Genomic DNA, 16,399 nt, shown 5'->3' on the forward strand with positions numbered 1-16,399 from the left:
ACGGTGGTTAAGCAACGGAACTTCTCATAAAGAACGCAGCGAACCAATATCACTGAGAAAAACACAGCGGTCATCAGTTCATCGTATTATGAAGCTTATTTATGAATACACTTTGTGAAGCTTCAACGTCCTCTTACCTTCAAAGTAACCACACATTTTTGCTAGAACTTTTTTATTGATGGGATGCCGCGTACCACTTCGTGAAATCACGAGCATGTCTGGAGGCTCGTTTTCTATATCACGTTCTAATTGTGTTATCGTATCAACTTCCTTTTCATCACATTGCACGAAAAGCCGCTTCCACAAAGGAATATTGAAAGTTTCCTTAGCAGGAGAAGGTGTTTTTCCTCTTTTGTTAGATTTCTCAAAATTACTCTGAAAGCATTTCGAAAATTGGCCAATTGAACTGAATTTTTGAACAACACGCACTGGACTATGGAAGACGTCATTTCTACGGTTTCCCTGATGGGACGATGTGACACGACTACTGCGAGCATGTAAATTTGCATTGACATCAGCTGAAGCATTTTGATGAAAATTATCTTGAGATGAACAGCGCAGTTTTAAATTTGGTGAAGTATCTGCTGCTCCTTTGTCATATGAGTTTCGGCTTCCGTTCGAATGGGCTCCATTAGGAGCTTTATTACGACTTCGAATAATATTACGACGCTGCATCACACTGAGGCTCTGTTCGCGAGAACTTCTGAAATTTGGAATAACAAATTTTTTATTATTATTTATACACATTTAACACATGTTCTTACTATTAACTGCGGCCACTAAGCTGAGTTTTTCAACAGCTTGAGCTACTTACTCGACGGTCGTTGTATGAACTCTGGAAAAGCTGCAAGAGCGCAAATCACCGTTAATATTGTGATCTCAGTAAATGGAAGCGAGCTACGCTTTTCAATCAACAGCAGGTGACAGTTCATCCAGTTAATAAACTTGACTGGTTAGCAGAATATATCAGTTTTGACAGTTATGACTTGAAACAAAGCCTCTCATTTAATGCTAAAACTACTGTCATTATTTTTACCATACCCGATTAAAATGTGATCCTCAAAAATGTTCTGTTTCTTAACGATCGTTGACGTACCTCTTCGATGGTATGATGTTCCATGGCAATGCATATGCGTTTAAATATATTAACCTTAACAAAACTAAGTGGTCAAATTGACCCATACAATGGGTTTAGTGTCAATTTGCAACACGCTCGCAAGTCTGCAATGTCTAAATCAAACTGATTCAACTCGATTGCTCTGCGCTATAAACCATGAAATGAAATTAAATTCAATAGTTGCCTGTCAGAACAACAGCTAGGGTGCTATGTCGAGTAAAGTTTTGCTTAACTCAAGCGGTAACGTTATTCTCCATTAGGCACGGCTTGAACTAATTTTCACTAATTTTATAATTGCTAAAAATAGCCTCTATTGGGCCAGTCTAGCCCAATGCTTTTTACTACGCAGCAGTGCACAGAATAGAAACACGGTAAATTTAAAACGTTAAACTGCCTCAGTTTTTGTTAGTACGAAAATCTCTTTACTAGGAAGGAAAACGGCATAGTTGCAATCACTTCACAGTTCCAGTTGTAATTTTTTAATATATCGTGCTATATATCCAATTAGCCCTTAATGATTCTCAGTTTTAGTAGAAGCATTGTATATTTACGCACGTAAAGTGTTTACATGATGAGCCCTGCCTCGTCGCTACACAGCAGCGCGGTCTTGGTTGTCATCACATGCTAATACGATAATAAATTACTCCGTATGCCGACAGCCACGTGCACCGTGCTTTAAGCACCACTCAACAGTGGGAAAGATAAAAATCGGTAAGAGCATCTTGTGGAAAGAAGAATAGTTGATTATACTCTAGGTAGCCTCTCATCTATAGATAAGCTTGACATGATTAACGAATAACTTTTCGAGAAGAAACTAAATGTTGCTTGTGGCTAAGAAAAGGAAACTCTAGATTTTATTATCTATTACCTCCATTAAGTAATATCCTCATTGAGAGGCAGCTAGCGATTAGCTGTTGAGGCGTTAATTACAAAGCTTTATCTAAGGCAGTAGATGGAGGTGTGTCATGCATTCGGAGTTCACATTACTCGTAAGATTCGACAAATTTGCGGTAGAATTTTACCACGTAAGATATTTACGTGAAGACAGAAATGTTGTTTTGTTGGCGTTCTCAATAATCATGTTAAAGATGGAATAATCATTACTGTTTCGTACCAATTTAAGGCGATGCGAAGAACAATTAAGGAAACTGTTAAAAAACGCCTTCGATAAAAAAAAGAGACGACTCTATGAACATCTATGTAGCATGGCGTTCATTTGTCAGGTTTTTTTAGATAAAAATTGAGATCACAGATTAGCACATAAAATATGGTTAGCGAGTAGACAAAGAAATGGGGAGAAGATCCATCATAGATCCTGCTGAACAAAGTGGCCACCAGATAATAAGTACTTCGTTTATGCGGAACACGTACCTTCCAGAGGATCTTCACGCTTTCTTTCGAAAAATGCGCGATGAATTTGCTCCTTCCTAATTTAGTAGTTCACCAACGATAGGAAAGCTGCAAAGAATGGACGAAAAAAAATTAACCTATTTGGAACACCAGTACAAATACAAACCTTGGTAGGGTATATATCTTGCTTGACAGTCATATAGTGATGCGTAGCTCACAGAAAACATACAAAATCACATTAAAAAATGTATCTAATAACGCTTGCCGCGCAAAACCAATGAGTAGTTTGCAGAAATATCGGCTTTAGAGTTCTTTTTCGACATTTACCACAACGCACAATGCACAATTTGCAAAGTTAGCAGACCTCACTCAGACTTAAAATTAACAAACGTATTCCTTTCTGAGCTTAACACACTATTTCACTCGTGCAATAACAGCAACAAGGCGGGGAAAAAGAACGATGTTAATTTTAAAAATTGCTTAGCAGTGGCCATTATGAACGGTGCGCGATCAATATATAAATGGTATTACAGCAATTGCCTTATGTAGGCCATACGCCTCTAAAAAAATTAATTAAATATACACAGATTCAGCAATCAGAGATAGATAAGCTAGATACGTACTTGCTGTTATACAGCGTGAGGCAAAAGTCTTGGTATAGTTGAAAAAGTTGTTTGAGCGTTTCATACTTCGACACGTTAAGCTATTCGGCAGTCCACATGTCCAAACAGATGCGCATATATATATAACGCGCCATAAGGAATTGCTAGTTGAGTTCGATAAGAAAGTTAAGGGCTAGTCAATTGCATTATTAGCGTACGTTGCTTATGTAATACTATTTACTGTAGTACGCATTGAATCAATGCGTAGCTCGTACATCAGCTAAACCGTCCATCTGTATCGAGTAGGGAGGGGATGTCAGCCTTGAAACTTGATGATCAACTGTTCTCAAACCGTGCGCTTTAACTGCGGTTGCAAAAGTTCCGTAACGTATATGTGTGTCTTTGAATATGTGCATATATATAGTTAACTTATTCGAATCACCATATGAAAGTCGTAGTATGCCGCTCTAGTTCGAGTTACAAAAAACTGCTAATCGTTTTTTTTATTAGCCTATTAGCACGTTTGATAAAAAAAATATTACGTATATCATTTAAAAGTGTGCAATGGATAATTTGAGAAAACAAAGCTTGTTGACCTGGTAATCTAAGTGTATATCTATTATCACACAGTAACTTAAAAATTTGTCGTGTATACAACATTGAAGCATCTTCACAAAAATACAATTATCGTTTATATTCGGTCAGTAAACTTTGAATTCTATTTGAAACAAAATAGTTTAATCACATCAACGTAATAATATAACGTAACGCTTATTCATTTGGAATTACGAGAGAAACTAACTTCTTAAAGTGTTTATCCATTTTAATTCACTAGCAATTTGAAATCTGTGTCAACCTTGGCGAAACAAATAATGCAATGAAAATCTATAAAAAGCAGTTTCATAGCTTTTTATTAGTAAAGTGTTAACGATGTACCAGAAATGGTTTTGTTTGGCTGAAAAAAAATAACACATCATTAGAAGTGACGCTTATCTCTGCCTTCTGTCATTCGCTTAAACATCTTGCAAACTTGCTTCTATCAACAAAGCTAGTTAAAGTATCAACTTGATTTTCCGATTCAATGATATACAGTGTTTTTTTTTTTTTTTTTTTTATTATCCAGCCTAATTGCTGTAATATAGCGAATACAAAACAAACTTGTATAGATGCTAATTAGGAACTTTGTAGGTTCTCTCTTTTCTAGTGCACGGGAATCGTTCAGTCAAATGAGGTAAATCTCGTTGTATAACAAAATATTTCAATCTTATCGCAGTTCGCCCGTATATAAACACGATGCCATGGTCGGTTTTGTATCAAAATGATCACTACATTTTATAAGTCGGTTCCTCGGTCACTAACCTTTCATTAGAAACGTATGAATAACAACAACAGCATCGCTATTAACAGATATTTCAAATTTAGAAAATTTCACACGTCAACTTAAGTATCAACACATGCATATCAACGTCTGCTTAATGAATGCTTATGCCACAACCATATATGTACAATGGCAGATGATAATACAAATAAAGGTGAACGTCACAAAGTTGTAGATTTGTCCAGTCACGGTCAACGTACAAATCTTCCAATAACGCTTACTATAAGGATAAATAAATTTAGTCGCCATTTTTTCGTAAACAATGTCCGAACACTCGCTAAAGTAAGCGACTAAATGAAAGAGTCAACATCTCTTGAGCGTCTGTTTAGATCTGCAGACGACGAAGCACATAAAACGTGAGAGGTATTTAACCCGCGATAATATAGGTACTTCATTTACGTATAGCATCGCTTCTTCGAGAATGTGCACTTTCATTAAGTTCAAAAACTTGAATTGCCACTGAGCTTAGCTTCTCAAGCCACTTTTTTAATCGAAATATCATGATATTAACAGGAAGAGGAAAAATCACATGTTTTAAAATGTACAACTAAAGTTAGTTAGTTTTTCCAAACAACCTTAATCTGCTCTTAACGCGTTCCTTTAACTTTTTTTAGTGTTTGTAAGCAAAGTTTTAAGGCCAATTTAGCACATTCTTTATGACCCCCGCATGTAATGTTTATGACATTGGCCCGTCACGACTGAGCGTCGGCTACTATTTAAAACCCTTTTGCACGGCCTCTATCTGGGGATACAACTCTAAAATCAGAAAAGAGGAAGGTAAATACTATACAAATTGGATTTTAGGAACAAACCAACTGCCACAAGCATATATATATATATATGCTTGATGTTTTTTTATTGAACAAAGTTTAGTTTTCAGTTCAATGATCCCTCACGATGCCTGGACAAAACTAGTTCTCATATTTAAAAGGCAGAGAACCCTACAATTTCATGATCATGGGTAAATTACATGTACAAATGTATATATACTTATAAAAATTAAGTAAAAGTTTATTAAAAACAGATTTTGCTTATATCTACTTTGGCGGCACTGTCAGGCGAAGGGGGTACGTCGACCTTAAAATTGGCCGAAATAAAATCTTTTTAAAATCTCTGTGTCGAAGCAGTCCTTGGCAAGTATAATAGCACTGAAAGGTAGCATGATGAATTAGGTTGTGCTTGAACGGAAAATGTGCTTACGTGAACGAGCCATATATGAAAACGTATGAAACTGAATATCCATGACTACGGCACAATATAATAATGGCCCAATCGAAAAATTGTGGTTCGATTTACAAAAAAATAGTTGTCCAATTGCACCGAGCATACAGCAGGCTTTGATTACAGGTTTACTGGCCAGTGGTCATACTCCAAGCTATCCTTTAATAGTGGACCATACAGAGCTGAATTTAGGCCTGTTATCAATTAAAAGGGCCTTACGGTAGCATTAAAAGTTGCCAAAATGTTTGAATGATACCGGTTCCATTCATCTCAGACAAAAGCTTCTTTTGAGAATTTCTAGCCATTTATGCACTGGAACATGTAACTGTATAGATGAAAAGCTCTCTTTTTATTATGAAGCGAACTCTTCGTTTAGGCTATCTTAGGAATTCAGCCTCCCTCCCCCCTCCCCAGGGAACAAGAAATTTTGTATTAAAATTATTAGCAAAAAATAAAATCTAACTAACAACATTTTTATTTTCCAAGTTTGACTGAAGCTAGTTATAAATAATCAATAAAAATTATAAAAATGATAAATACAAAAATAATAAATGAAAAACGAAATTATAAATTATTCATAATGTGGACTGAAAATTATACTAGATATAGCTACATTTCTTGTATTATAACCTTATGCAGGATTTCCAGTTAAATAATTTTTTTTTTATAGTATAGAAACTGCTGCTAATTATGTGTATTAACTGTAAGAATTCGGAGAAATTTCGGTAATGATTGGTGGCTAAATGAATTTGCAATAAAAAGTAACGTCTGCTATACGTAAATGCTACCAGAAGAACATATAACCATATTTCCAAAATTGAAGACCCTACTCCATTTAGTATGATGAACACACGCTTTCGTCAATTATGCGAGGTGCCATTATAGACGACTAAAACTACAAAAAAAAACACAGTGAATAGTTAAACGAAATATTCACCTGTCTACAGTAATAAATAAGCATACAATCACTATGTATTGTAAGCTGGGGCCTCATACAATGAAATTAGTACAATTGAAATCTGGACAGAACTTAGATATTAGAAGCATAATTTTAAAAAAAGTCTCCCTTAATCGTTTTTATAGGTCTTTTCTTAGCTAATTCTCGACTAGTAAAGCTTCCGGCTCTTATAACCCTTCGGACATTGCTCCGGTTATCATAAGTAGGTGGGCGCGTTTGACTGCAAAGCCACGTTATCTGCACGGTTTTGCATTTAGTTCACATCACGGCTTCATCCGTAACGATATCAGTTCTACACTAGAAAGTCATACTACGTACATTGGTTACCGAAAGCTAATCTAGAACGGTATAGATCACAGCAGAGTTCATGATTTCGCACTCGAAAGCATACCGTAGCTTTGAATAACGTATAAGTGAAGGAAGTATATTGCAATGGGTAACTATGGTTACCCATATGGAGACTTATCTCGAGGACATCTCAAACAGGCGATGCATTGTCACGAACTGAGTTCGCTCTTAGCGTCTTCAAACTAGATTAATAAGTAAAAATCACAATAAAAACAAATATAGAAAAATGTTATTTTTATTACCACATAATACAGCGCCGTAATAATTAACTTATCCTAATATAAAGATTATTGAAATTAATGAAATTGAAATCCAGTTAATTTTCCTTCAATTTCTTTAGGTTTTAAAACATTACTCAATCTGTTAACAAAATTTGATACCAATTTTTGGCACAGTATTAGTAGGGGCAATGAAAGCACAGCGTATCTCACAAAGGACCGAAGGGTAAGCGTCGTTTATATCGAAATTGCATTAGCGATGCGTCTGTACAGACTTAATAACCCTATATATACAATACCCCCAATGATAATAATAATAATAAGTACTGCTTAAATCTAGCTATAGCGTGGTAATAGTAATAGCGATGATCAAATATTGCATTGTAATCCTTTCCTCATGCCCTCGCTTGGGGTGGAGGAGGCTCAGTCCTAAGTTCCTCCGACTGCAAGTTGTCATTTGTCCAATTCGATTGTAATGGTGAACGCTTTAAATGGTACAAGAATTACTTTGAAGAGTGATTAGAAATCACTTGGGTGCTTTACATAACAGACATTTCTCTCTTATGATAAAGAGAAGCATTTTGAAAATTATGGCAGGACACTATCGGCTATCATCCGGATTTCCATATCGCTGTGTTCCTTCACTTTTCTGTATTTTTGCAAGCATAGTTTGAGACTCGTATATCTTTTAGTCACTCTAATAGCTACGTGAAGTTCGCATACGTAAACAGCTTCATCACATTACTTTCTCCCTGTGCAGTAAACATAACAGTTATTAGCTATTTTGAAGGCGAAGCCTCATTACGCCCAATTAATTCCAGGCGGCAGGGATCTCAATAGGCGACTTGATGTACGTGAGGATACCATTCATCAAATGTACATAGGCTATATTCAAGTATGCTAGCAGATATCGCGAAGCAATTTCTTCGTATTCGCAACAACAAAACAAATCCTCTTCGAGCAACTTTTGTTACTACTAGGTACCACTACTAGATGATTTTGTACGTATAAGGGTATAATTTTTGGCACTTTGCAGCTATTGTGTTGCTGGTTTGAACGCTGCCTCAAGGGCTGACCAAAGAACTAAGGCTCTTGTTTAGCAAGTGGTAAAGTAAATTTTGTTGCGATTTTAAATAGCAAATTATGATCTTGATCACATCTGAGTCAATTAATAAAATTATAATTATAACATATATACACATAAAATTGTTTTACTCTGTAATTAATACTCTGTAATAAAAAGTTCTGAAGACACACGACCTCTTCGACACGTTTACTGAAATAATCAAGGCAGTCCATACTATTTAATTCGTCGATCCTGAATCGGTCGGCGGAATCGTTCATCCATACATTCATGTAAGCTTAGAAATAGATAAAAAGATAATTATTTCCACAATAAACATTTCAAGAGGTCTGAATACAATGAACATGAATGCACAGCTGTTGCCATATGCGGTAGAAACGATCTTTGCTAAATTATAATTATTTATTATAAAGTAATTGCGTCGGTTAAGCGAAGCCGAGCTCTCCGACAGTGGACGGGTTGCAACGCATTAAGACGGATCGTAGGGAGACGGGACTCTCTACTATCGAGCCTCGCTTTTCGGATGAAAGGAACAACGCATGGCCTTTCATGCTAGGAAAATCATCATAGGGGCGCCCCTACTCACTGCGTTCTAGGCAAATTAGAACTTCGATGAAACACTATTTATGGGAGACTTGTAAAGTACGCATTTGTATAGATTTTCGACGCGGAAACCATTTGAGCACAGATGACAGCTATTATAGTGCGATGGTATAGCAATGGATTTCCTGAAAAAGTTCCATGAAAAAGAAGCTGCGCTACAGAATCGATTTTTGTACGCACAATAACACCACATACCGATCGCCTTCAAGCTCTTCATTCAACAAAAAGTTGCATAAGATGGCACTTCGGTAAAACTAAAAACTAGGTATTTCCACCTAGACTGGCCATCTCTGTAGAGTATGTATTCATTTACAGGTACAAATAGTTTATAAGACACAGAAAAACCAGACTGTGGTTGAAGTCTGCTTAGTCTGGCAGACTGGCAACAGTGCGACCTAGTTCCGCCAACTATAATTTTTTACTAAGGCTAAACACTTGGAGACGTTCAATGTAACCTAGACTACTGACGCGAGAAGACACAGTCAAATACATGCACGCATGAAAACGTCTGAAAGAATGTTTCGTTTAAGCTCAAGTGTACCATGGTTACGCCAGGCGTCGTAGACAGGCTCTTATCGATACGTAAAAGCTTTTTACTTTCGTAGCAGAGCCTGATAGATTGTATGTAGAAGAATAAAATCTGAGAGTTCAACATCGATGTTCCACTGATTTGGTAACAATACTGTCTTGATAGCTTCTTGTAAAATTGCGGTAATAGTTTAATCCATAGTACTATCTAGCTCATTTAAGCTCACCCAGGACTAGTACTTCGTTCGACTACGGTTTAGTCGTAGCTATCATATATTGAAGTGTGTATACTGCAACCAGATTTAGCTGGAAAGAATATTGCTGTATTAGGAATTCGGCCAATAGATTACGGTCTGGGTCCATGATAAGTTAATTGAATAAGCTGCTGTGAAAGTTGAGTGTGCAATAGTCCTGATGGTGATTTTTTTACAAGGTAAGTTAAGTAAATGGAATACAGTTTACTCAACATACATAAGACGATCATTGACTTTGGCCTGTGACATTGAACTATATCGAATGAAAAAAATTAACGTAACGTATAACCTATTCCGTGTAACGTGTGGCAATGATAACACTTGTTGCTTGACACTGCTTACAAACTTTTCCACCAGTTCTGAGCTCTAAATTTGTAACCGAACCCTCAATCTTCCGTAATCAAGGCCTTTTAATTGGCGTGTAGACTATTCCGAACATTGTCGATCATGCCTCATGTAAAACAATCAATATTGGCTATTTGGCTAGCACACGTTTTTGTTCTACAGGCAAGAAGCTCAATTTACCAGAAAGTGAGTAACTAAATTGCTATTACGTACGAATAAGCCTTTTTCTTGGGTATCTTTCCTTTACCACTCTGCCTATACAGGCTTTTAGTACGGTTTGCAGAAAAAAAAGTGCGTGTTCTTAAACATTTTCGTCTTCACTAAAGAAATTGTAGTATAATGTCACACACAACACTGATAAGAAGTTATCTACTAATCGGATCATCCTCTGGATGATAGGCCAACTAGGTATGTTGCTTCTTCGATTAGCTTTGCAACAAAGTCTTAGATTCCCTCTTCGGAAATAAGTGGAAACGACGGGCTGTCTTTTACCTAAGAGTACTCAGTAGCAAATGGAGACAGCGCAAAAGTCTCCCCGATATATCCTGCCTAGTTTTTGCGCGATACATATACCTTGTACAAATCATTCCACTGGTTTTATAGGTCGCTGCTAAAAGACAACCTTTCTACCCATGAAAGAAACTTTCAACTTTTCCTTCCATAAAACATCAAATATGTATTTTAGTCACTTCATCGATTATTTGAATTGCCGTACGACAGAACGACTCTTACAATCTACGGATCAGTTACGCCCCAATTGTACATAATTAAAGGATTCACATCTGATACTTTATATAAGATACGATAGCTCCTACCTGACTTTCACTCGCCAGTTTGGCGTTAACATTATTATTATGACGACCTGCTACCCTTCCATACAATTATAGAGCTGAATTAGGCCAAAAAAAGCAGAGTTCATAAGCTGTTTTTGTAGTCACCCAGAATCAACGACATTGATCCCAACGCGACCGTCATTTATAGGACCGGGTCAAGAAAAATCTAGCTAATTGATGTATAAGATAATGAATGAACCAAATAAAAGTTGTAAGTCCCGTATTCACGTTGTCTTTGTTCTTATATCCTAGACGACGATATTGGCTTCGCTTCTGGGTTGGGTCAGCCAGGTCTAGGTTCGAATCTTGTTCCAAAACATTTCAATCGAATCAGTTACTGTATTTTTTAACATTTATTGAGATCGCATGTAAATTTATGTATAAGCTTGAGCCGCTTTAAGGGTCAACATCTAGATTTTCACTATTTTTCAACACCAATGGTATAGGAATCACCGAAATTCGCCTGCTTAACGAAATACCAGAGGCTTTAGACCTGGTAATTCAAAGTACGCGTTGCTTACTCGAAACCGGCGTCTAGTGTAGCACCATAAGCATAAACCGTTATCATTTATCAGTTCTCTAGAAAATCATCTTCGTTCTCCTCAGAAAAAAAAGTCGTCTACATATGGGCTTAGAGGATCATGGTCCTTTAGATACATGAAGCACTATTACTTATACGACGTCGTTTATATTTTTAGTGTGCGGTACAAAACACCCACGATTTGTCAGATTTGATAGGTTCTTTGATGTGTTGATAAACTTAGCTAAGTACTTTCGCATGTACTTTGTAAGTTACACAATCCAAAGTTAAGGTCTTTACGATTAGTAACAAACGACCACTTGTTACGCGTCGATTTGCGGAGTTGAATAGCCAACACGTTCAGAAGTTACCTACTTTGGCTTGCTGCCATAATAGTGCCCTCATGATTGGATTGATGTAACAGGACAAATACCCTAGCGGTGAATCAAACACAAGTGGAAAAAATAATAGGCCTACTCGTGTATTAACCAGTGTCCAGCGGAGAATAATTCTGTTGCCGTATACTGTTTGTGGTGATTACCTGCTTAAGAAGATACTTCGACTCCTTCCTGGCAATAGCCCCGTGGGTAAACACTAGCACGGCGATAACAGTCAGCAATCGCATTTTGGAAATGATCAGCTTTCACTAGTTTCTGCCATTAAAAACGTCCAGGCCGTCCTGTACGATACGAGTCACGCATAATTACAAGCGCACTCGCCAAATGCAAGCAGCTATGACATGTATGGTTTGTTTCAAATGTCGCGCCTACACGATGCTCGGTGCGTTTATTCAGGTTCGTATTAATCGATGGTACACAGCAGTAGATTGTACATGCCGTATTACGTTTCCAATATGATTAGTCACACGCGGTTACTGCAAACACATGTAACACGCGCTTCCTAATGAAACTTCTTCAGATACATAGAGATATTGGATAAGAACGGAGTCAAGTGAAATACTTCTATAACCGATACCTGAATATTTCATATAATTTTATATGCACATTCTAGGTACAATTCGATTATCGGGACAGGTGAGTGGAAACTTTTCTTCTTAAGTTCTTCGGATTAAAAGAAAAACTAAAAGCGTAAGTTATTATGATAACACCTTATGTACCGTACTAAACACTGAGTAAACTGTGTTTGAAAATAAACACAATTAATGGGCTAATAAAAATCAACATTGCCCATTCAGGACAATTTATCTTTTCATTACAAAAAAAAAACGTGTATTTTCTGTAGCTTGCAAATAAACGATATAAATATATGTATATATTTTTTATATGGAACATATTTAAAGCTAGAAAAGCCTGCAGCGGAAAATACGATCTAATAAACACGCAAGGTGAGTTCTGCATCTTTTTTTACTTTCCAGCGAATCCTAGAAAGCATACATATATGCTTGTCTTTTAACAATCATACACGGAAAAAACTAGCTTCCGTATATAGAGCTAAAGTGCAACAACATTTGAAAAACGTATAGGTCTAGGCCAACAGCGCTATGCAAGTGGCGTTATACAAATATAATTTTTCTACAATTATACAATACTTCTCTTGTTTTTTTTTTATGAAAACGTGCTCTAATGCGCACAGTTATGCCAGCTACGAAATCCCATAAGATATAACGGTCGCATCCACAAGTATAACACACTTGTCATTATGTGCTTTTAAGGAATGCGCATGTTATTTAGAGACGAAATGAGACAAACCATATTACTATTTGCTCGTAGAGCTAGTATCGTATATTAATGTCTTCACACATTATTTGAACCGTAGAGAAATATTATTTGACATAGTCAAAGTGTCTGATCACTTCTACACAATTTATGCGCAGGTATTCCATATACAACGCTATCAAACGAAGACAAAAATAACAGCATACTAGCGAATTCGAGCAAAAATCACTTACAGAGTAAGTGATTTCAGAGTATTTCATATATGGAATATTAGCTGTGGAGAACAGCACAATAACTCAAAAAAAAAGTATCACCGGCGTTTTTGTAGTTGACGCAGGCTCGGCTTGTAGCTAATATCCAAGCACCTCCATTTAGTTATGTTCGTTGTGGAAGTATTTTTTTAGATTTACCTTTTGGAAAACCTGCCGAAAGTGCAGTTTCAGAATAGCCTCATCGTAAATGGTCCTTTTGAGGCCTAATTATGTCAGACGACGTACCAGTTTGTCTACCATCGGATGACAGCGCTGATGACAAAAGCATCGACTTTTTGCAGCTTCATATTGTGCCCTTTACAGGCTCTACCACATTCCTGCATTAGCCTGTGTCGACAGCCGCTAGACGTCATCATTAGGAAGTAGTCATAGCGACCACATGGATAGATGCAAAATTTCCTGTAATGGACTTGACTCTCCCCTCATTAAAGAAATGCAAACGAGCAAGATAGTCTTCATTTTGCAACACATACTGATATTTTACGAATTATTTTGAATGCTTTAACAAATGCAATCAGAGCAGTATAAGTTAAACTAAAAGTCAGCATCGTAGGGATGCAACACGTTACAGCACCTTTGAAACAAGGCTGGCCGTGCTTTTCATTATTTTTTTTTGCCAGGTTCTGCATTTAACAACATTCAATGAGGAAATTCATATTTCCATGGCTTAACTTGTTTCTACAAGCTTTTATTTGGGGGGCACCACTTGATAAATCGTCAAAATGCGCAGACAGTGAAAATCAAATATGTCCAAAATAGAAGTTAACTAGAACAATTCTTTATAACCTTATCTTGTTCAGAATTGAAATTTGCTGGGTTTTATTTTATTCTAAAACAATGTATTCCTATAAGGCACAATTATTTTTTCGTGAAAAAAAGATCTAAAATTTTATTACATTTATTAGGCCATAGCAATTGCTTACATTATGTATAATATATTCCATAGAGCGTGCCATATATAAGCATATATGTATAGTGAAACGGCCAAGGAATAATAAGTAGCGGTTAGTTTTGGCACTATGAATATGGTAAACGTCAGTCGGTATGGTGCTTTGGACGGCTAAACTTCTAGCTGAAAAAGTCTAGAATAGATGGTTTAAGCCCCGCCACCGAGGATTCGGATTCTGACGAGCGCATGGTAAAGAATCGCCAGAAACATTGTACGGTGATGAATTAATGTATGAAGGCATAACAAGGGCTGAGGGGATGTCACGCAGTCGGGAATATTACGCATTGTAATCAAGACTGCTTACGTTAGAACTATCTAGCGGCTGAAACACTTAGGTGTTTTACGAATATTTTGACTACGTAAGCGTATGACTATCGTCGAACGTAATGGTAAACTTCAGTGCTTTTCCAGTGATACTGTCTCATTTAGCTAATGGTCGGCGCGCCGCTGAGTTTCCGTGGTGACGATGGGTTTGTTGTTCACGTCGGGATACAATATAGATAATGCTATATTCCATTGCGGAAAAGGATATTCCCGCTGCATACGATGGACAAATCAGATCAACTTGCGAGGCACATAAAAGCATAACTGACAGGTAATGATGAAACGAATATTAAACCTAAGATTATATGGGGGTGATTATACAATTGATTTTCCAACTTTCTTAGAAAAAGAGACTCAAAAAAAACCAGCAGATAAATGTCCGGCAAACTCTCTTAAGTGAATATTTTTTGGGTCACTGGAGCGTTTTTTAACTTGGTTTTACTTAACCCATCTCTAAATAATATTTTTCGTTCTCAATACGACCCACTGCTTTCTGAAGTTTTCGCGCGTAATTTTACATACGATGTAAGTAAATATCGAGTAGCCTACCAGTTTTATCTACTCTTTTTTTGTGAGAAAAATATTAGGCCTTTACACCGCTGTCCTTTTCTGGAAAAAAAAACTTATCTGATAGATATTTTTCAAACGCTGTACTTTTTATTGTAGTTATCTTTGTCTAATTTTATGGCCAGTTTATTAGCAGCGCATTTTTCCGGAAGCTAAGACACTACTCCCAATATCATTTTATAATATCTAAAGCATCTATTGTTCTGTTAGAAGATTAAGGCCGCGGGGCAGTGGGTGGAGTGAGACAACCTGTTTTTTACCCTTATCTCACTTCTTAAGCCATGACCTTTTGTTTAAATGCGTCCATTTACTAAATAAATCTTACACTTGCATCATGACCGTAAACAAAACAGAGGTTCGTTTTTCTGGGTACACGAATGAGTGCGCCTAAACCAACTGCGCTAAATTGAGTGGTAGGGTTTATCAGGCACCGAAGCATACCAGGTTGACCTCCCGCCCGCGCACAGGTAAAACCTCAGCAGTTTAGAATAATACATCGGGAATGCTAACGACTCCTCTAACGTATGACGCCTAACTTCTACCGGGAAACCGATATTCTTGATTAATAAAATGATAAAAAGAAGTGGACAAGTTCCATTTTAAGGTTAGACACGATACCTTCCCGTATCAGTCATTGGAAGTCATCCGAGAAGTAGCTGATCATGTACGAATGTTACACCTTCCAACTTCATACTTAGTAGCTGCTGTAAACGCATGCAAGCGACATATAGCATCGGAAATCTATGTACTTATGTCCTCCCTCTTTTATAGAAGTAAAAAAACATTATGTGCATTTTTACTTTTCGTCTTCTTTCGAACACAATTCGGCATTATTATTATTATAAAAAATTATCGTATTTTTTTACCAATATGAAGCATAAGACGTATGATACACCAGAATGCATCCACAAGGACAAGTCCCTACACAAAATTATAATGCATAATGAAAAGCGGTATCTTTACGTGGATATGATGGAAAAAAGAGATATGCGGACTTGTTCGGGCCATTACTTGAAAGGTGTATTTTTAGAGCAGGTTTTGGACATTCCTTGAATCCTACCTGGTCGAACTCGAACCGGTGATTTCTCGTATTAACATCGATTACGTGATCAGAGTCGTCAATGCGAAACTTAGAAGCGAACACGACTCACTAAAAACGTTTACATTAATGACTTAAAATGTATTTTAATAAAGACGCATCACACTTTATTACTAGCAATACTGGTAATACTGGTAAATACGCGTTTATATA

The 16,399-nt window shown here is 36.8% G+C and overlaps 1 protein-coding gene across 6 annotated transcripts in view; it reads right to left on the reverse strand.

The window, feature by feature from the left end:
• Positions 1 to 16,399, reverse strand: part of LOC111258760 (uncharacterized) — a 29,214-nt gene that overhangs the window by 7,079 nt on the left and 5,736 nt on the right. For 2 of the 6 annotated variants that reach the window (XM_022830267.2, XM_022830265.2), the window contains 2 exons: positions 2,489 to 2,575; positions 138 to 703 (listed from right to left, as the gene is read on the reverse strand). In XM_022830267.2, the coding sequence (XP_022686002.1) occupies positions 138 to 675 (538 nt within the window). In that variant the 5' untranslated portion in view covers positions 676 to 703; positions 2,489 to 2,575. Of the gene's footprint in view, positions 1 to 137; positions 704 to 2,488; positions 2,576 to 3,090; positions 3,234 to 4,428; positions 4,794 to 11,900; positions 12,089 to 16,399 lie in introns of those variants that run through there. The other 4 variants (XM_022830264.2, XM_022830266.2, XM_086967577.1 and 1 more) reach the window with 4 other exon arrangements.

This window comes from Varroa jacobsoni, unplaced genomic scaffold, assembly GCF_002532875.2.
Source record: "Varroa jacobsoni isolate VJ856 unplaced genomic scaffold, vjacob_1.0 scaffold_259, whole genome shotgun sequence".
Taxonomy (NCBI): domain Eukaryota; kingdom Metazoa; phylum Arthropoda; class Arachnida; order Mesostigmata; family Varroidae; genus Varroa; species Varroa jacobsoni.